Below are 20,244 nucleotides of genomic sequence, written 5' to 3' on the forward strand. Positions count from 1 at the left end.
TCAAAATTTAGGAGATCCCCTTTTTATAGTGATCATTGCCAGGAATCACGCTCTCCTCACCTGGGCATTAGTAAGTCGTCAGAGGGGCAGGAGGCCCCTCACCTGCATCTGTAATGGTAGACTGGCATGAGTTTCAGAGTATCATCCGTATACAGCGGCAACTTAGTCTTGAAGTGGCTGCCGGCGAGCATGACCTCCATGACTTCGTGTGCGTCTGCTGAGGTTACCAAGATCCAATATATATGTGCACATAAAGCAGCTACATACGAGTAGGTAAACCCAACGTGGCAACAATTATCATTCTTGTGGTTGTCTATGCTGTTTGCGATCAACACAGGCATAGTCCCAGAAAGATGCTATATCAGCAGTGAGCCGCATGAGGAGGAGCTAAGAGGAACATGGATCAGAGCATAAGGTAAGTATAGGAAAGAGCAAGACATCATCAATCTTAATGCATAGGAGGAGAGAGAGTACTCTGAAAGGACGAAAAGGCTGAACTTTTAACCGAGACAGTAGACTCGACATGGATGGATTAATCATGACCGTGACCTTGAATCCAATCCTTGGTAAGCTAAGTTTGACAATGGTTCGGAAGTAAATAGCTAGATCCTACCCAGCTCCGTGTATCGTAGCAGTTACCGACACTGATTATTAGTAACATAGACGCAAATAGTCCTCGCGGAGAAGGCACCTCCTCATTCTTCATTTCCTAAATCCTATGGTCCACCGAACTGATCCATCGCATAGCCAGGCTTCCCTTCAACATGAACTTGCTGGTCTCTGACTATCGGATATAATTGCACACTCACTCCTAGGCTCTCGACATACCTCCCTCAAGCTATATCATGCTCAAGTCTCATATTCGAACAAGATTTCAGAGGTCAATCCATGCACGATCTCCCTACAAACGGCTCATCTCATGGAAGCGGCGGGTCATTGCCACAACATCAAAACTGACAGCTCGCAAATCCTTCTCATCAAAAGGCACACGAGTACGGCCGAGTCTGACAGCTCCCATTTCCGGCTTTGGTTTTCTCGACTCTACCAGGCTGAAAAGTAAGTCTCGCCGCACAAATCCAAACCGAGGGAGGGCAAAAGAAAAGCATTACCAACACATCACATCGCCGCAACGAGCAAAAGGATGGACGATCTGGGAATCGAACCCAGGACCTACCGCATGCTAAGCGGTCATTATACCACTAAACCAATCGCCCAATCGATGATCTAGCCCGGACTTGAACCGGAGACCTTCAGTGTGCTCAGTCCGAGTTGCCTCGAATCTGTTAGACTGACGTGATAACCAACTACACCACCAGACCAGTTATTGTTGAAGACGATTGGCATAATTGGGCTTTATCAATGCAAGCATCGAGTTGTGCGCGGTGAACGGCGGGACCCGCTTGGTTGCGGAAGCGGAGCCCTAAGGCACGCTGCAGAAAAGTCTGGTTCATGCCGGATGAGGTGGGTCATTTGATGCAGGCCCAATCAGTACCGGCCCGATGTCTCGTCAGAGAAACTCCCGCTGTCCACCGAATCGAATTCTGGGATTATGGTTGTGGTCTCGCTTGAGCAAGGTACCTGCAATGTGATTTCATGTTTCGTTTCCGACCCCGTCGTCTGGCTAGGGGTGAGGGAACAGTTGGGGGCGCTGCAACCTCTAAAGTCGATAATGGCGACAATCGTGATGTAGAAAATCGACCAGACCGTTCGGGGAAGGTAGTAAGGAGGTCTGGGTTTTACTCGTCTTGGTAAGTTGCCCGGACTGATAAGACGACATCTTGAATGGTGCCGTATATCCAGACAGCTTCGCTTCTCGGTAATGTCAAACCCCCACGCTGCCTTTCGTCAAATTTTTCTCGCAATATTCTCCGAAAGCTGTCCAAAGTCCGGCCATGACGACGACCTGCATGCAGCTGCGGCGTGGGGTGCTACAATAGTAGGGCACGCGTGAGCCGCATTCGAATAGACGACACACTGGTCCATAGAGACGTCTTACACGCAGCAACGGCAACGTATTGAGGGCTCGCAAACGTAGAGTATGTGCTGTGCGTGCCAGTCGTACAAACAACCGGCTCCCTGCTTCGTCGGAAGTTTTGCCCAGTCAATGAGCCATGCGGGGATTCCATGATGTCTTCGGACAGACGAAGAGTTGACACGGCGAAAGCTGATGTGGCTTCCAAGCCGTGTGTCCTAATGCCTAGGTATCGAGACCTCGTGTCCTAAGTGCAGTCCTCGAGGACATCTGCCGTCCGTGATAGCTCTGACCTCGTACTCGGGCTGAGACGTCAACTGACGGAGGTATTCACCTGAAGTTCCGCGCCTCCCGAACACGTGAAAGCATGCCATGGGACAGTTTGCTATGCCTTCAACATACTTGAGGCAACTTTTTGACTGCTTCGTCCTCGCATTCGGAGCCATGTAGCAGCGGAATCTCACTGCTCGGACCTCAAAAAGCCTAATATAGCTACGTTGGTCAGTGCGTTGCAGAATGGCAGCAGCGAGCTAGATACGCACTCGACAAATTCGAGAGTTCGGCATTGCAAAGCGTGTTCGGCTGGAGATCCCTTTAGAACCAGATGATTTGTCCATGTTGCTCATGCAGGTGCAGATCCTCCGCATACTGTCGCTGGGAAATCCATGGAATGAATGGCCTGGCATTTCTTTTGCTGGGCCTGTGCTTGCAGCGTCCCAAGTAATCGTTTTTGGGACATCTCAATCCAAGGAAAAAAGATAGAATGCCTCGTGATGAGCAAGGAAACCAGGATGCCTCAAGTCCTTGCTCTGAGCCATCAAAGACCGAGCAAGACCGTACTATCGAGAGATGTCGTCGGGCATCCAAGACCATTTGTTAAGGACAACATAGTACTGCATCAATCTCGAAATGAAGCCCCAGGATGTTAAACCGAAGACTTGGGGGCCGAGCATTTATTAGCAACCGTGACTAGCACCGGCCGCATTGACTTGGTCGTGGAAGGCTTGCACGGGTTGGGAACTAGAGGATTTGGAGTTCCTGCCTGAAACTCAAAGGTGGACTGACACAACTGGTTAGCGTGGTGATGGTGCAGTCCATCTCATCTTAGCCACGTGGAAAGGTGACATGGCGGAGATGTGTGTGGTCTGGGCGCCTAGGTGTGAAGAGTTTCCTCGTCTATCCGAACCTCTTGACTCTGGAAAAGACGTTTCTATGGGTATGGTTTGTTGAGATAACTCCACGTAGCTATAGAGGCAGTCACTGAGAACATTGAAGCCGACGATAATCGTACCAGAGTCGTTGGATATGCTCCATAGACAATACCGCAATGACCGAGACGGGGGATCGGGCAGGGGATCTTCCAGGAAGCGAAGTTGACAGCTCACATTGGAAGAGGTGAAATAGACCAGGGCCTAGACGTCGCTTGTCGAGTATGGAACCCAGCAGACCGGTTCTCCGGTTTGAGCAAAGGCTGTTCTTCAGAAGCTGCCAACTCGGAGATAGGGAGGGGATAGGAATGATCCTTGGGGCCAATAAACTCTGGCTTGACCTGGTCTGCAAGGTCTGAAGGAGCTGGCGATCTGGGCGACCATGGGCTGCGGGAGTGACGTCTTGACGACAACGACGCGGCCCGAGGACATGGTTGACGATCGGTCGCTGCATCGAGCACTCAGTCACACATGCCAGATTCGGGTCAGCTACCAAAGTAGGAGATCAAGTCGGATACAACGTCAAGAAAACGACAGGGAAGGCGCCGAGAACCAGACGAGGCATAAGAATTCAGTTTTGCGAGCTCCCCTTCGTCGTCATGGGATGAGTCCGCCACGCGTAGTGGTGTCCTTGGCTGTAACGGGAACAGGAACTCAAACTTGAATGGGAGGGGCGCGCGAGCAACGAAGTGTCTATTCGTACAGTCGCATCTGCGGCTAGCATTCATCCTGGGGACCCCGGAATCCCACCAGTCGGTTCTCAGGTACAAGATGCAGGGGCGCATGCTCGGTCGTCAGTAGTCGAGATCAGGCTATTCTGGAGAGGGAAGAATTTTCTCGATCCCCTCGCGAACCGAGGTGACGAGTGAGGCGAGGGAATTGGACGCCATGATTGGCGAAGTAACGACCGGCAACGAGCTGTCTCTAGTTGGAGTAATTTTGTGGCGGTGTTGGTTTGCCTCGGATGAACTCAAGTGAGGTAGTCGACCGCGTATATCCAGGACGAGGCACTGGGATGGTTGGCTGTCGTGGAAGCGGAATTTTAGCAACGGTTGCGACGTTGCAATGGCTAGATAGAGAGGTTAGCTGCTAGGCAGCGTCCCTGGCCAGTGTCTCGGCTCCGGGCCTCGGTCGATGGTCGTATCCAACCCGCAGATCGTTTGTGGCCCTTGCTGCACTTTATTTGAAGCTCTCTGGTGCCGAGAGACCGTGTAAAGCTTGTGCTAGTCGAGATTGTAGTGTAGAGTCTCTGGTCACTGGGTACCTAGCGATTGGGAGGGCCGTGGCGGATCTTTCGGGAACACATCGTTGGGTATCGACTATCGACTATCGAGGACGGAACGTGGCCTTGAAGCTTTGTGAAAAAGAGAAGGATTATCGGAACAACCCCTCATTGCTTGCGCGGACGTAGAGCAAAAGTCTAGTAGATGGAAGACGATTCTTCTCGATGAAGTGCATAGTGGCCTGCCCTGGGTTGACAGGGACAGGCCGGAATGCAGGAGAAGTCGAGACAAGGTGGGCAGAGTGGATGCGTCTAGAAGAGTTGAGAGATAAAAAAAAACCAAAACCGAGTCTAAGGCAAGGTCCAGAGACTGGGAGACTGGCATTGATGCAGGTTGCAGGTCGCAGGATGGATTCCTCAATGGCATGGCACCTGCATGTAGTCGAGTGCTTGAGTGCGGCGGTTCTTCACGGTGTCGCCTTGGAAGTTGGATCAAGTTCTAGCACTGGTCCCGTCGCGGCGTCGCCTAGACTTACCTGCCAGGATGACAGCCTTGCAGCAACGAGGAAGGATCGAGCAGTAAGAGCTAAGGTGGTTGAAGCTGCGTGATACTCTGTACAGGCAAAGTCAAAGTTTGAGGTTGGAAAGCTCACTGCTGTGGGGAACGAGGGACCTTGGGTGGAGATATTTGCCTGAGTACCTTCTTATGTGCCTCCCTAATCCAATTGACACTTGTAGCAAACTGGAAGTTTCCAATTGAGTCCTGGGCCAAGGCCTTGGATTGTATGTAAAAAAGATAGGAGTGAAGGAGCATCACGGCTGAAGCAAGCAGGTGCAACTAAACATGGTCACATAAGGCGACGAGTTGTGAAGTGTGAATTGGTCGGAAAGAAAAGTGAGTTACTTGAGGTATGCATTCATACCAAGTCCATGACACAGTGACTACCACATGAACTCGGGCCTTCGAATTGGAATCCAATGTAAATCTATCAAGTACAGTAGCGACGGGAACTTCATGTTGGGAAAGGATGAGACGGAGACAGCGTGTAGTTGGGAGGAAGGCATGGATGATGGATGATACAGGTAATGATGATGGTGATGGCAGGTACACTGTGGGATGCCTGGAAAAGGAAACGGCAGGGAAGGCATGGCGCGGCATGGGAAAGGAAGGAAGGACGCAAAGAAAAGGAGAAGGAAAGAACGGCAGCCGCATGTCTCCATGTCCCTTCCATGTTGGGGCCGGGGGATCGCGCGCCTGCCTCAGTCACAGTGAGAAACCTCTGACTGTGAGGGTACACTGCGGATAGTGTACTCCGTATAAGGTAAGGCAGCGGCAGAAAACCATGAAGGTGAGGTAAGAGAGACTGGGAACTCGGGGATAAACCACGAGTTGGTTCCTTCCCTGTCCCAAGACACCACGTTGAAGTATCTCTGCCTTCACACGTTGAGGGTAGGTACGAATACCTAACACTAACAGTCCGTATCTCAAGCCTCAAGGTAAGCAATGGGGCAAGCATCCATCTGCATCTCTGCTCTTGCACCTGCAGCTGTCCACCTGCGCTTTCGGTGCCCACTATCTCCCATGCACGCAGCTCCCAGCACGCAGCAAGACTCCATCTGCGGAACGAACGAACATGGGAACATGGGATGGAAGCAGAAACGGAAACATCACGGAGCGCGCTAAAACATGCCTTCTCGGCAATCCACTGCGACCTGAAATCCACAGGACCAGGGCACCACCACACGTCCTGTCAACTTTGCTCGACACTGCCCGGGGAGGGGCTCGAGAGCCCGTCTGCGCATGGCGGCCATGGGCCTTGCTTGCCCGTGAGAGGCCCGGCGACTATCCAGAGCCCACGCAAACTGCCCGCCTCGACTACCTAGGTATCCGTACGGAGTACATACGCACCATGGCACACTGGCACCTCCGTTGCGGCGTCGCCCCCTCTCTCCTTAGCCCTGAAGACACATGGGAAGAGAGGAACCTCACCACATGGGACGGGTGGGACAAGACTGGAGAGTCCCACCTATGCAGGAGCTGTGTTCGTGCGCGCTGCACTCAACTGGAGTCTTGCTCTGGCTAAACGGCAGACAAACCCTGACTCAGCTACATTGGGACAGAGACCCGTTCCCACGCTGAACCCACGGACTCTGAGCCTGTCGACAGCTCAAAAAGTGCCGGCCGAAACGAGGTTGCTTTACAGACTGCTATGGTCTATGCTATGCATACGGATACGGATACGCATACGTACAGACTACGGGAGTATTCGTACCCTACCTATCCGGTCACTAATTATTCCATAGTATCCAGCCTACTGACAATATGAAGATGTATCCCGAGGTGTCATGCCTACTTGTACCTTACTCTATCCGTACTCTACCTACTACGTAAGCCATGGCTTGTTGGAAGCTGGTCACAGAAACAAAGTACCTACCAACCTACCTTACTTGAGCCAAATACCACTCTACTTGGATCCCGTCGGCCTCGGTCAAAAAGGCAGCCAAGAGACGGCACGGCATCGCATCCTCTTTTCCCGCCTCCGCCTCCGCGAAGAGACAAGCCAGAAGCCAAAAGTCAGAGGCCAGCAAGCACCTCATCCTCAGGACCTTCCTCAATAATCCCCGCCGCCGTCGTCGTGTGAGCGGGATGCCACGCCGCCTTACCCAATCATTGCAATGGCAAAGTGTCGCTTGCCGAAGGGCCCAATTGGAACCCTACCTCGACTACTTCGACACCCATTGGATCTTGCCTCGCGCCGCAGTGCCTCACACCAAAAGGGCACAGTTCCATTTCAGGAAAGAAGGAAGACGGCAAGGATTGGAGTTGGAGTGGACGGGGAAACCAACAAAAAAAAGAGTCTCCAAAAGTTGGACGTCGCAACGCAACCGCTCCCGACCTCAGTTACCTACCTCACTATGTAAGGCAGTGTAAGTTGACCAACGTTGTCCGGCCGGTGGCCCCCGGATCAACATGACGCTCAAGCACCACACCACCACGCCCAACTCCCTACACTGTAACACGCCAATGATGACCGCCAACCTCGACTTCAGCTAAAACCCATTCCTTTGAAGCCCTGCGACAAAGTCATCAAAGCTCCGTCCCCGGTTCTCTGCCCTAAATAGCGACGACGTTGAAGCTACCGCGCAAGCGTCCGACAGTAGTGTCAGCCTCTCCGTTATTTCGAGACAGGAGGCTTCCAATCTGTGAGACAATCCCACATGCTTCTCTTACTCTCCACCCTTCTTCTCCTCTTCCGCCTTCATACCTAATACCTTACGTAGTACGTGGGGATTTTCTCCAAGGGTACAGCACTGCAGCACTGCAGCCCGGCATCTAGGTAGGAAGTCTGTCCCGTTTGTATTCTCACAATGCACAGCCAATTCTCACCCTCAGGTTGGCGGTAAAATCTGGTTCTCTGGCTGTCTTGCATGGTCCCTCCCGTCGACCCGTCGAATCGACTAGTCGTCAGCATCAACTAGCCTGGCAAAGCCTCTCTCTCTCTTCACTCGTCCATTCACCTGCCAGTCATCAGTCACATCACCTACATCGCATCGCGTCCCGTCACGCACCTTGCCTACTCGCGTCACCTCCATTACGTCCTGTCTTTCTACTCGCCACAATTCGCTTCTCACCTCCGGCTAGTCGTTTGACTTCCTAGGCTTGCTCGCTCGACTAGACACCCTGGTCAAAAACGGTATGTCACCCGGCGGCTGTGTCTCTCAGCGTGCACCCGCATCCAATTCCACATATCTCATCACCCTCTCTCTATCTCGTTGCCGCTCGTCTGAGACTCAGCATCGAGTGCGGCCTAATAGGGTTTCTTCTCCTGCTTGGGATGCTGAACCCACTCTGAATGAACCGGATTTGCTCTTCTGTTGCTTTCCTTCTCTCCAAATGCCTACGTCCGGTGGCCAGTGTCATCCATCTCGGCAGCCGGCAAGCGGAAATAACCTTAGTTGAACAGAGTTATCGAACCAGATCAGCCAGCCACCAACCTGCCCTCATCAGCCTCTGGGCGCTGTCGATTGTTCATCGCAAGGCGAAGCTGCAACAGTGATCGACGGCCATTGACCAGTACTGGCCTCCCTTGCCTTTTTGTCTGCCTCTAGATATCCCCACCCTCTTCAACCGGGGACCATACTCTGTACTGCAACTGGCCTTCTCGTGCAGTTCAGTATTCGTACTGACGTAGCCTGGCACCCAGTATCCGTAAACCTTCATCTCCCTTACGCTCCCGTCGTCTTGCTCAGCTCCGACTGTGCTATACCTGAAGCTGTACGTACCCGCTCAGGACCTCAGCCAGCTAGCTACCTTACTCAACCCGACTACCCGACTTTACCTCACCAGATTCGTCCACAGGGCGCCAACAACAGGGCGCCTTATCTATGGGGGGGGGGTCCTCCAGACGCCCAGGTCACCAAGTACCCCAGCAAGGTACCTCTCACCTACCCTACCTTGCCTTAGCTACCCTCTCCTCAGTTTAGCGCAGCTGGCTGGCGAGAGGCCCTTGCAGACGACAGAACGACCAAAAACTGCTGCACCAACACCCTTTATTTGTTTTTAATTGGGCAGCTGGCGTGTGAGAGGAAGAGAGCTGGTTGGGGACTTTGACTCTTCTTTTTTTCTTGTCCTGACCCGGCTCGTCGTTGTCTGTTTCTTCTTCTTTTACTTTCCCATTCTTGTTCATCGTCTTTGACAACTTCCAGGGTTTCCATATTCTTCGTGTCCTTTCTCTCATCCTCTCCTACTACTTCTCTTCTCGCCTCCCCTCTACCAGTCTCTCTCTCTCTCTCTCTCTCTCTCTCTCTCTCTCTTTCTTTCTCTCTCTGCATCCAGTCACTCTGCTTTTGTATTTTTCCCATTCCCCTGCTCGTCCCCCGTTCCCCGTCAACTTCCCCCCTCCCCTCCCCTCGGGCCCCTTTAAAGCACCCCTCCTTGGTCTCCTGTGGTCCCCACTCTTCCAATCAATTCGGACGGGCCAGACCCAGAGCTCCCTGACCCGAGCCCCCGACTTTCAAACTTCGACACTCCTGTGCTCCAACTACAATTGATCCGGACCCCCCCCCCCCCGCCATTCTCCTTCGTCCCTTCCAGGTACCTTGTTGCGTCCTCTGGAAATCGCGCCCATCCACTCCCGATATAGAGTGATTTGCACGGCAATCCGCAGCCTCGATTCCGCTACCTGGCTTTCGGACCTCACCACTTCTCCGCCATACCAAACCCTCCGCCTCGCCGACAATCTATTTAACCTTGCTGTCGTCCCTTGCCGCATGACGCGCCGATTGTGAAGTACTCAGCCCGGCGGCCCTTCCTCAAAGGAAGACGACCAGCTGTTGAAGCTTTTCCAACACACCAATTCGTCCCGGCTCTTTTCTATCATCTGAATTGAGCTGCTCAGACATCTTTCTCGCAAGGACACACACAAAACCAACAGCAACCAGGTCGCAGCTTGGCCAGCAAAGACGCCATGTCACGCCACAACAGGCATCATCAGTCATGGTATGCTCCGCAACGATGCCAGCCCAACTTTGAGGGAGAGAGATATAGGGAGCGCAAGCTGATTATGTGTAGTCGTGAGCTGCATGTCGTGGTGCTGGGTGCTGGTGAGTCCTTGTTGAGAATTACGCCTGTCACGTGCGCGGCCCACTGACTTTGCATTTAGGAGGTGTTGGAAAGAGTTGCTTAACAGGTGAGCGCCGCGTAGCGCAGTGCTCGTCTCGTGTCAAATGTGCAGCTCAGCTAACCAATGCAAAAGCCCAATTCGTTCACAATGAGTGGATCGAGAGTTACGACCCGACAATTGAAGACACCTACCGGACACAACTACAGGTTGATGTGAGTTGATCTTATGCGGGTACTACTTGTTGCGACGAATCACTGACTCGATTCATTCCAGGGACGGCAAGTGGTCTTGGAAATGTGAGTAACGAGGGCACATTTTAGCTGCCGTGAGACCATCCATCTAACAATAGATCAGCCTTGACACCGCGGGCACAGAGCAGTTCGGTAAGCAACTTTTGTATGTAGTTCGTCCAAGCCCCTAGCTGACCGTCAATCCAGTTGCCATGCGTGACCTTTATATGAAATCTGGTCAAGGCTTCATTCTGGTCTTCAGCATCACGTCATCCTCGTCAATGAACGAGATTGAGATGCTCCGAGAGGAAATCACCCGTATCAAGGACGACGACAATGTCCCCATCGTCATCGTCGGCAATAAGGCCGACTTGGAAGAGCAGCGGTCCGTACCTAGACAAAGGGCTTTTGCATGCTCTCAGATGTGGGATGCGCCTTACTACGAGACGAGTGCAAGGACACGAAGTAAGCCGATAGCGAGGTACTTAGACAAGATGATGCTAACTAGACTCATCAGCCAACGTCGACGCTGTATTTATAGACATTTGCCGCCAGCTTCTCATGAAGGACGAGAAGTTTCAAAACCAAGCCGCTCACGAAGACGACGATCACGAGTACGAGAAAAACCCAGGCCTCATGGGTTTTGCCAAGCGGAAGCACCGAAGACGCAGACGCCCTGACGGTCACCGATGCGTGATTCTCTGAGTTGCCGATCATGCCCTTCTATCGACGACACGTACAAGGCCGAGACGCCCACTAACCACGGATCTCCCCTACAAGTGGAAGTACCTGGCGCTTTTTGTTGTCAGCATCTACGGATCAAACGGTTCACATTAAAATTCGACGCATTCCGCAGTCGGCATTCGTATGCTTCAACCCCGACAAAGAAAAGGGACACACTCATTCAGGCCCTTCATGTTTCCTTTTACATTTATCTTTCGCGCTCAAGACGACATTGTCTCATCGGCACAACATACCCTCTCATAAAATTTCGACATCAAATTCGCGGCAATGAAGTTTTACACCTATGTTTCCGACACGGCTTTTTGTACGCTTTACGACTTCATTTCAAACTTCCATCCGAGGACAGCTGGATGATAGCATAGGAGATCAATTTCGGTTCATCTTTGAGCATCGCAGCAGCAAGATTCCCAACTGCAGAAAGACTTGCTATTTTTTTCCTCCTTTTCTTTTTACGACGGGACGAACTTTGGACAAAGACCCATCACCCACATCACATAGCTTACTTCATTTCATTTCATTTTCGTCGTTGATTTTCTCTTCTATTTTTTTCTCATCATACCTTTGGGGAAGGAGACAAAACAAAACAGTAGGGCAAAGGGATGGAGTTTTACTTACCAAAAAACAAGATTTTTGGGCGGGATTCGGCTTCATCGGGCGTTAGGAAAAACAAACTGGTGTGTCCTACAAAGGTAGTGAGCGAGGCTGACAGCAGCTGTGTGTGGGGTCCATTGAGGGAGTTAGGGATTTGCTCGCTTTCATCCCCCTCCCCCCCATATGGGCCAGAATTGATGGTATTTCTTGGCCGCATGCTTTGGATAAGCTGTAAAGCTCTATCGGGCGAACTGTCCGATTTGTGACAAGTGATAATGGTATGTGACGATCGTTGACGAGCAGGCTGGCTGGCCCACGTTCGAAAGCATGTGACTGTTGCAACCCTCACTGCCCACGTTCCGTCTCTCCCTGGTATGTTGGTGCAGGTTACATGAGGCTCTGTCGTTACGCGTCAACCGAGGCTTCGGGTTCGGATTGGTCGTTGAGCAGCTGACTTTCAATGTCGGAGATTTCGCATTTTCTGTCGTCCGCTGCATGTGTCTCTGTGCTTGCATGATTACTAGAAGATGTTATCTTCCGCCTGCATTGATACGCCGTAATCGAAAACGGTCCATCTCAAAGAGGGTAGATAGATGGTCCGGGCAATTTGATAATGAGGACTCAATCTACGGCCAACAGTCTCCAAAACGGGCCATGAACACAGTGTGGTCACGAGCGTCACCATGGGGAATAGGCGCAATTGATCCCTTGGACTTTGAAGGTTGTAGCCCGTGTCAGTTTGCACCTACGGAAAGAACCATGAGGCAGCACCACCACCTGTATCAGCTTCGATGTCCAGCTCCCATCAATCTCCTTGGCCGGGAGCGGTCAAGGGAGGAGGGGCGTCTCCCCGCGTTCGACGGGTTTGCTAGATGAAGACCAATTTCCCTGCAAAGGACTGTCGAGATGTCAACTAACCTGAGTATTCCTCTGATTGGAAAGTGCCAGTTGAAGGATCACAGGTGACGCGGTGCAAGCCTCAAAACGCATGGAGTCTACGGTATATAAGGTCTAGTCGGTCGAGGTAGGTAGGCGTACAACGAAAAACACCGCCGATGCACGCGAGACATCCTCCCTACTTGCCACCTGTGGCTAAGGTGCCCCATAATGAGTATCGCAGTGAATTGACGAATCGAAAGTACGAAAGCAGAAAGCAGCATCGTGTCGTGGACTAGTTGCCAAGCATTCCGAATAGTCTATCTGCTTCGGTTGTGGCGAATGGTGCGTGGATGAAAGGAAGGAAACTGAGAGTTAAGTTGGTTGTAGTCATAAACGACTGCCCGACCGTCAGGTCGACCTGTCGTATATCTGACTGTCTCATATCTGGGTGTCCGAGGTGATCTTTTTGGCTCGACGACCGCAGCCTTGACCTGGGCTTGAACAGGGAAAGATATTGTCAAGGTTTGTTGGCACGATCAGTTTAAGCCCAGAGCTCACAGGCAGCAAAAATTGAAGACTCGGAAATCCGGCTGGTCCCAACCCAGAGCTTATTTCAATGCATCGTAATACTCGACAATCGCAGTATCGGTTACCCAAGCAGCCCAGATACCCACAATCTCGCCAGAATCTAACTGCAAAATATAAGAGAGTCGGTAACGGCGGAGCTCCGTTATGCTGTAATAGTTCCTCTAAAGCGTACCGGACAGCATCGAAGGACGAGATCTCCGAGGCCGCTGGGAGAGGCACCAAGCGAGGGCGTCGTATCTCCATTCACGAGTTGCTTGGCCTGAACCAAGGTGACTTGAAACGCAGATAGCTTCTCACAAACCGCCTCGCAGTCACGAAAGTAGCTTCATTGTCTCCTGTCTCTAGGTTTAGGTTCTGTCTCTCTCGTGTTAGGTGAATATACCCTCGATGGCAGACCACCAGAGATGACGAATTGGCTATTGTACCACGGACTTGCGCGTTATGAAGTTCTAGTTCACCTCCGTGGAAATCGATCCAGTCAGTTCCGCCAGGTTAAGCCTCGAAACGCCTTCGTCAGAGTGTTGATACGTGGATGCGCAGAAATTACACTCGGTCGAGCAATTCTATGCTTGTCAGGAAGAGACGACGAGGGAGTGTGACTGGGAGATTATGAAAAGGTCGACGTCAACGACAACAAGATGAGAAGAAGGAAGGGGCTATCCGCTCAACGTTTGCATCGCGAGGGTCCCCGTTTGCGCAATCCCGTGGCCAAAGTCGCCGGGATCACGTAGGCGATATTCTGCATCTTCTGGTAGATTTCTCCCGCTTACTCTTTGGGCTATCGATATAACTTTACAAACTGCTGCGTGAAATGCTAAAGCTGATATCAGATATAGTCTTTCAGTCAGCTGGCTAGTGTTTATCCCCTCTTCCTCTACTCACATCCCCATGGCCAATTGATTCATGAACTGAGAAGCAGGAGACGTTCCCTTGGCAAATTAGCCGCCATCACAACTTACAAAAAGTCAGGTCTTGGAGTTGAAGTACTCCACGAATGGGAGAAGTCGACACGGTTAAAATCTACAAGCACAATGTGACTATCAGACCAATCAAGCAAAGCGCGAAGCGAGCCTACACTCTCACACACACGTAGCAGTCTTCTTGAACCTCCATAGCGACCAAGACGCAGCCCACACGAAGAGTATCCAGTTCCAACGCGCCGTCAGTACGTAAAGTTCTCCCTCCCCGTCAGTAAGCACAAAAGCAAAGAGCAAGTCGGACCAAGCCCCCCCCCCCCCAGCGTCTTCCTCGTCTCATTCTCGTGCATGCCGGGGAAACCCTGAGAACAGCAAGGCTGGAGCAGCGGAGCGGGCGATTGTAGCAACCTTTCTGCGCAGACAGTCGACGTCTTGACAAGAAGAGGTGTAACTGATGTTTCTATTCCCAACTGACATCTTCCGACCCTGAGTAGTCCTGATGCGCAGTCTGGATGCCTTTCATTCCCGAATATACTAGAAAAGAAAGTGTTCTAGAATAGAACTCCATAAGTCGTGTATTCCCTAAAGAGACATCAGAACAATAGAAAACAAGTATAAGTCGCAGCAGTGCCACCTTTCTCAGAATCCGCGTTCCTGGCTTTTGAGTGTTGAAGTACGACGAACAAAAGGAAACAACAGCAGTCTTGAGGGAGCTAGGACTCTTCTGGTATCTATGATGCTGGCTCACCGTGCTAGAAGGGGCCGCCGAGTCTCGAATATCCATCTCCCTCGTTTCTCATCCAACGGATAGCAGGCGGCGGTGCTTAGATCGCAACACCCAAGCTTAGAAACATAACTAATTCACTTTGATCAGAAGAAAACCAGTCTCAAGCAACTCCACCGTTCACGAGACTCCCTCACGGAGAACATGGATCACCACTCAAAAGTCTTTGAACAAATAAACGCTTGATGTCATTTCAATCTCATTGGGCAGCCGCTCTTCAGCAAAGCCACAGCTTTCGTCTATTGATGGTTCCAAGATCAAGAAAACACGTCGCCGGTGTTTCTCAATCCTCCGCAAATCCGGTCCTCAAGTCAACTTTTTACTCCAGAAATCGTATGTAGCTAAGGAGGAAAAAAGAAGAAGTGTAAAGAAAAGAAGAAGAAAAAAAAAGACATTAAACGTCGCTTCCTCGTGTCGTCCTCCCCTCCTCATGCATTGATCCATCCTCCACCTGCGTAAGCGACGCTCAATTAAATCAAAGTTGTCCAAAGCCAACCAAAGTTAGCCAAGACAAAGTTTGTGTGGTGTTATAATGAACACATAAGAAAAGAAGAAAACGAGGGAGAGAATATGTTGGAATAAATAAGTTGGGTATCGGTGAAGTTGAATCGCCCTTTTGGGAGGAAATTGTCCGGGAACTGGAGGGCGGAATGGCAGTAACGAGCTACGCATAAATATCGTAGTAACGGAGGGCATGCCACTCGCAGAAGTGTCTGCAAATTAAAAGAGCCTCGGCGGTCCATTAGACGGAGGCGGCTTGTCATCCTTTTGGTTGACCTTGACGATGCCCACCAGCACACCCACAATCAACGCGATCAGGAACACCAAGACAGCGCAGAGTATGCCAGCGAGAATGCCAAGCTTCATCTTTCTCTTCTTCCTCGCTTGCGCCACCGGGCCAAGTTGTCCTGGACTATTGCCGTACGCCGGCATCCCGCCCGTCATCGATTGCAAATAGGCGCGCGGCCCGCTCCGTTCCCCTTGTCCCGGCGCCGCGTCGGCTACGTGAGCTGCCGCCGGTGCGGGAGCTTGCTGTGGGGTGCTGGTGTAGTTACTCTGAGGTCGCGGGGCGTGCGCTGCATTCTGCTGCTGCTGTCCGCTGAGAAGGGCACTCTCTGACGGGTTTGGTGATATCGGATCGCGGGGCGTCGAGGGGTTGGTGGTCCCCGTGCCTGGCCTCGAGGGGTCGTACGGCGGTGGCGGCGGGAGGTTAGGGTTCGCGGCGGACATGCCATCCGGGGTCCACGGTGCTATGGGCCCACGAGCGGGAGAGTACAACGGATCGTGGTTCGGCGGCTGGTTCCAACCTGGCGACTGCTGGAAAGGTGCTGGAGCATTGGTTGGGTACGGCGGAAACTGCGCTTGTGCTTGTGTACTGCCGCTGCTGTTGGCGGCGCCGGAACTGGCATTGCGGTTGTTGTTGTTGTTGTTGTTGTTGTTGTTGTTGTTGTTGTTGTTGTTGTTGTAGGATTGAGAGTAACGGGCATTAGGCATGGCGAGCTTATCGTCGGTGGGCATCGTCGGGTCAGATGGCCGGTAGGCTGAGTCTGAAGGGTAGGCGGCATTGCTGATGGAGTTGGAGGGGTGACCGCCGGGCTGGTAGCTCGAGTCTCCGGGATATGCGGCGTTGTCAATTGAGTTTGACGGGTGGTGATGCTGGTTGTAGTCCATGATGGGCGTGTTTGTCGATGGCGTGGAGGTATGTCTACGTTGTCTGGGGATGTGTGGAAGTGCGACTTGGGATGATTTCGAGATGCGATGAAGTCGGACTCTGGGGGAGGGGAACGTCGAGGTTCAACCGCTTAGAGTGCAAGTCCAAACCGGATCCGGACACAAAGCCTTGCGAGGAGAAGATGGAAGGGATCCAACAGTGTGCCGTCGAGTCAGCTAGGCCAGGCGACGCCAGAAGCGTGACTGTGATATGTCTGCGCGCGTCGAGGAACGGCCCACGTAAGGACGACTGGCGTCGTCTTAATGCGATGAGCAACCCAAGATGAGCGTGAGCCAAAAAAAAAAGGAACGGACAGCTAAAATCGCAAGAGGAGCGAGTAGACTGTATAGGTGGGTGGCAAGGAAGAACAGAACAAAAGCGGGAAACCTTTTCCTCCCTTCGATGGAGAGCGACTGACTAGGTAGACGGGTAAAGGAGCGAATAAGGTTGAAAAGTCAGGCGAAGGGAAAGGATGGCCCGCGAGAGGAGCAGTTTTGGGGGAGGAGTTGAGGAGTGAAAGGAAAAGGATGAGGAAGAGAAAGTAAGTAAGCCAAGCCAAGGAACAAGAAGGTAAGGTAAAGTGAGATGGCGGCAGATTGAGAGCGAGGGAGAGAGCAAGGAAGGGGTCATCCAGGATGAGCAGCCAACCCACTTGTGAGCCAAAAAGCAAAAGCCCAGTCCAGTTGCCGTCCCCGGCTGGTGTCTCTTTGCCTCTTCTTCCTCGTCCTGCTGCTCCAAGGCCAGGCCCAACAGGGCGCGGCCGGGATTAGAGTAATGATGCTGCAGCCATCAGCGGCATCCGCTGGCGCCAAGTGGGCTCTGTTGCTATTCATTGCTACTCTCAGGACCCAAGTGCGTTCTGCAGATGTGGGTGTGTGTGTCTGTTGCAAAGTAAGTACTCTCTGGGGGTCATCTACGCTAGACAGTACCTGCTTATCCATAGTGTAAGGTACTTGACGGTTTCTCCTCCCTCTCTGGCGTCTGGACAGACTGGACTCCTGGAGAATGGTTCGTCCCCTCCACAGCCTCAATGGGCGGCTTAGCTGGCCCTTCTTAGCAAAGGGGGAGGGGGGGGAAGAGCCACGAAGTGGATGGTGGGCATGGCGGGATGGGAGGGACGGGCGAGTCTACCTTATTTTCCGTTGGATGCGTGCTATGTGATGCAGGTGAGCCGACGTGGTAACGCGCGCCGGACTGCGACACGATGACCGTAGTCGCGTTCTTTGCATCTTTGCGCAAAGCCTCCTCTGTCACTCTGATAGCTGCTGCTACTGTGCGCGTGCTACGAAGACGAGGGAGGCTGTGTGGCTGTGTCTGGCATGTCTCTCCGTGAGAGGTCACCGTTCTCCTACGAAATTTGACAGACAACTTCAGGGGGTTCGGGACGGTCCAGAACGGATGATGGGTTTCAAGATAACCCGACGAACACGTTTTTGGCTGACACTTCAGTCCGGATTTTTGGACTTTGAGGAACATCGTTCCAGTCCTTATTCCCATATTTTGTCCTTCTCTCCCCCTTCCTCTGTGGGACACCGGACAAACAGCCCGCCCATGGTGCCGCAATCACCCTTGAACCGATTCCCTCATCCACTGAGGGAAATCCACTCTGGCCCCCCAAGGCTCAAGCGAACGGCATCTGCAACCAAGCAGGTTGGCAGGCACTGGCAGGCACCGCCGCAGGGCACGCAGGTGGAGGGGATGGAGGAGGGGGGCACGGGGGGAAGGACTTGGGAAGGGAAGGATTGGCACCGATGCAGGAACCCTTGCTCTGGCACGCCTGCGCCTGGAAAGGGGGTCGAGAAATCGCAGGGGTGTTTAGGTGGAGAAGGGGGGAGGATCTGTTAGTGCGTGGGAAAGTGAGAGTGAGAGTGAGAGAGCGCAGCGCCACAGACTGAGAGAGAGAGTGTGTGTGAGAGACTCCTATCCACTCAGGAATACGGAGTAGAGGTTGGAGGAACGGCACTCGGAGCAGTCTAGCAGAGACAGACGACAGTATATGCCCATGATCGAGGAAACTTCGCCCGGGGGACTCTGGGCTCTCCCCCGCGCTACCAACTACTACCGCCGTTGATGGGGACCATGTTTCCTTGCCCTGAGATAACCGGGCTGGGGGCACTTCAGTTTCGCCATTCTCGACCCTGCTGTGGCCCCCGGCAGACGAGGAGTCCAGGACCACAATGTGGGTGAGCATCGAGACTCAGAGATTCCCAGCGGGGGCGCCAAAAAAAAAAAAAAAAAAAGAAAAAAAAAAAAGAGGCGGACTCTCCGCGGGGCCAACGTACGGGTACAGCGGAATGCACCTACCTACATTTTGCTATGAAAGATAATTCCAGATGCTCCAAGATAGTCAAGAGTTCAAAGCGAAAAAAGAGAGAGACATCGAGAAAACGCTCAGGCCACCACGAAAGGATATCAAACTTCAACCCGCCAAGAAAGACCAACTTTTCTGCACATACCCCCCACCTGCAACTGACTACATGAATAGCAAAGTTTCTCGGAAAGAAACTTAACAAGACACTTGCCCATGCTCAATCCATCCTAGCGCAAACCTCCCGCCCATCTCAACTTCCGGCGACTTGGCAAAACCCTTGAAAAAAAGCCCGTATCTTTGGTCGTCAAGACTCTCCCCCTCAGCCTCATGAGGCCAAGTCCAACATTGTGTACTTAGTTGAATGTGGCACAACAGCAATTTGGCAAATTATCAGTTGCTCTCGATGGTCGTACAGTGTACACAACCTTCCTTCAATCTTGCATCCGTACTCCGTACTCCATCCAGTCAAATCAACATGCTGGGGAAACACAAAATCGCAAAAAAGAAAGAAAGGCTATCCCACCCCTTCCGATACCTCTCTTCTTAAAACGCTCCAATCAATTAACCCGAGGAAGGGAAAACGGCGCGCTGGTCAATTGCAAAAAAAAAAAAAAAAAAAAAAAAAAAAAAAAAAAAAGAAAAAGAAAACCGCCAACGTGCCTTTGAAAGCTTCAATTGTGGGACCCACGGCCTGTCCTCACCTCTATGCGCGACTTTCTCTCTTAATCGTGAATTAACAGACTGCATTAAGCTTCTAGTTACCAAAGGTCCGGGTATTGAACCACCTATCGACATCCTCTGGCATTCAACTCTCGGAACTAGGACTAAGCCTGTCGGGCATCGCGAAGAAGAGCAACTCAAAGTGAACGGCACAAAGTCCGCCGATTTCCATTCCTTGGTTCACTGAGATTAAACCCTCCGCGGCGATCCCGACGATCTACCATGACATCCCATCGGGTGTTCCACACTTCCAGAAGTGCACTGTCGACATCGTGACCAGTAACCAACGTGCCAACCCAGTTTGTCATATTTTCCTCCAAGTCATATCTCGGACACGGCGATAGTCATCCTAATGCTTCATTTCTTTACTTCGCCAACGAGTGTAGTCATGTGTGTACACCTGATTATGTCTTGATTGATATCAGTGGTATCTACATAGCTCCTTCGACTACCCTTCTCAGTTCCAACGCCCTCGCTTACTTACTCGTACACGACGAGATGCTATGCGTGCCAAAATTTCCTCCGCTCGTAGAAATAAGAAAACGCACCAGAATTTTTTTATACAAAATGGTCGGCCGGCGTGCCTACACATCTGTCATACCGCCCGATTCCCCCTACCAAAAAGAAGGAGCACCGAGTCACCTCATTAAGCGTCATATCTATGTACATTTTTTTTTCTTTCCCACGCACGCCTCGGCACGCCGTCAACGACCATTGTGCGGTTGGTTGTAGTTGATTTTTGT

At 52.0% G+C, this 20,244-nt stretch overlaps 2 protein-coding genes and 2 non-coding genes across 4 annotated transcripts; 1 reads left to right on the top strand and 3 right to left on the bottom strand.

Annotated features, from left to right (window-relative positions):
• Positions 1–1,142: 1,142 nt before the first annotated feature.
• Positions 1,143–1,214, bottom strand: BDP81DRAFT_t21. Its single transcript has one exon. It is a non-coding gene; the product is annotated as a tRNA-Ala (tRNA).
• A 6-nt stretch (positions 1,215–1,220) lies between these two features.
• On the bottom strand, positions 1,221–1,319 carry BDP81DRAFT_t20. Its single transcript has one exon. It is a non-coding gene; the product is annotated as a tRNA-Val (tRNA).
• An 8,454-nt stretch (positions 1,320–9,773) lies between these two features.
• On the top strand, positions 9,774–11,122 carry BDP81DRAFT_14465 (ras family protein). The gene is made up of 8 exons (XM_060581871.1): positions 9,774–9,902; positions 9,975–10,006; positions 10,066–10,092; positions 10,159–10,238; positions 10,300–10,322; positions 10,381–10,409; positions 10,464–10,721; positions 10,774–11,122. Exons 1-8 carry the CDS (start codon positions 9,871–9,873, stop codon positions 10,959–10,961), a joined length of 669 nt encoding a protein of 222 aa, XP_060452090.1. The 5' UTR covers positions 9,774–9,870; the 3' UTR covers positions 10,962–11,122.
• Positions 11,123–15,479: 4,357 nt separating this feature from the next.
• Positions 15,480–16,430, bottom strand: BDP81DRAFT_388892 (uncharacterized protein; the record flags this gene model as incomplete). The annotated part of the gene is made up of 1 exon (XM_060587191.1): positions 15,480–16,430. The coding sequence occupies one exon, from the start codon at positions 16,428–16,430 to the stop codon at positions 15,480–15,482; it is 951 nt and encodes a 316-aa protein (XP_060452091.1).
• Positions 16,431–20,244: the final 3,814 nt, after the last annotated feature.

Source organism: Colletotrichum phormii (genome assembly GCF_030913505.1).
Source record: "Colletotrichum phormii strain CBS 102054 chromosome Unknown BDP81scaffold_1, whole genome shotgun sequence".
Taxonomy (NCBI): domain Eukaryota; kingdom Fungi; phylum Ascomycota; class Sordariomycetes; order Glomerellales; family Glomerellaceae; genus Colletotrichum; species Colletotrichum phormii.

Coding starts and splice junctions, on each gene's coding strand:
- BDP81DRAFT_14465 (XM_060581871.1), top strand. CDS start 9,871: ATGTCACGCCACAACAGGCATCATCAGTCATG. Junction 9,903..9,974: donor AACAGGCATCATCAGTCATG/GTATGCTCCGCA, acceptor GATTATGTGTAG/TCGTGAGCTGCATGTCGTGG. Junction 10,323..10,380: donor CGGCAAGTGGTCTTGGAAAT/GTGAGTAACGAG, acceptor ACAATAGATCAG/CCTTGACACCGCGGGCACAG.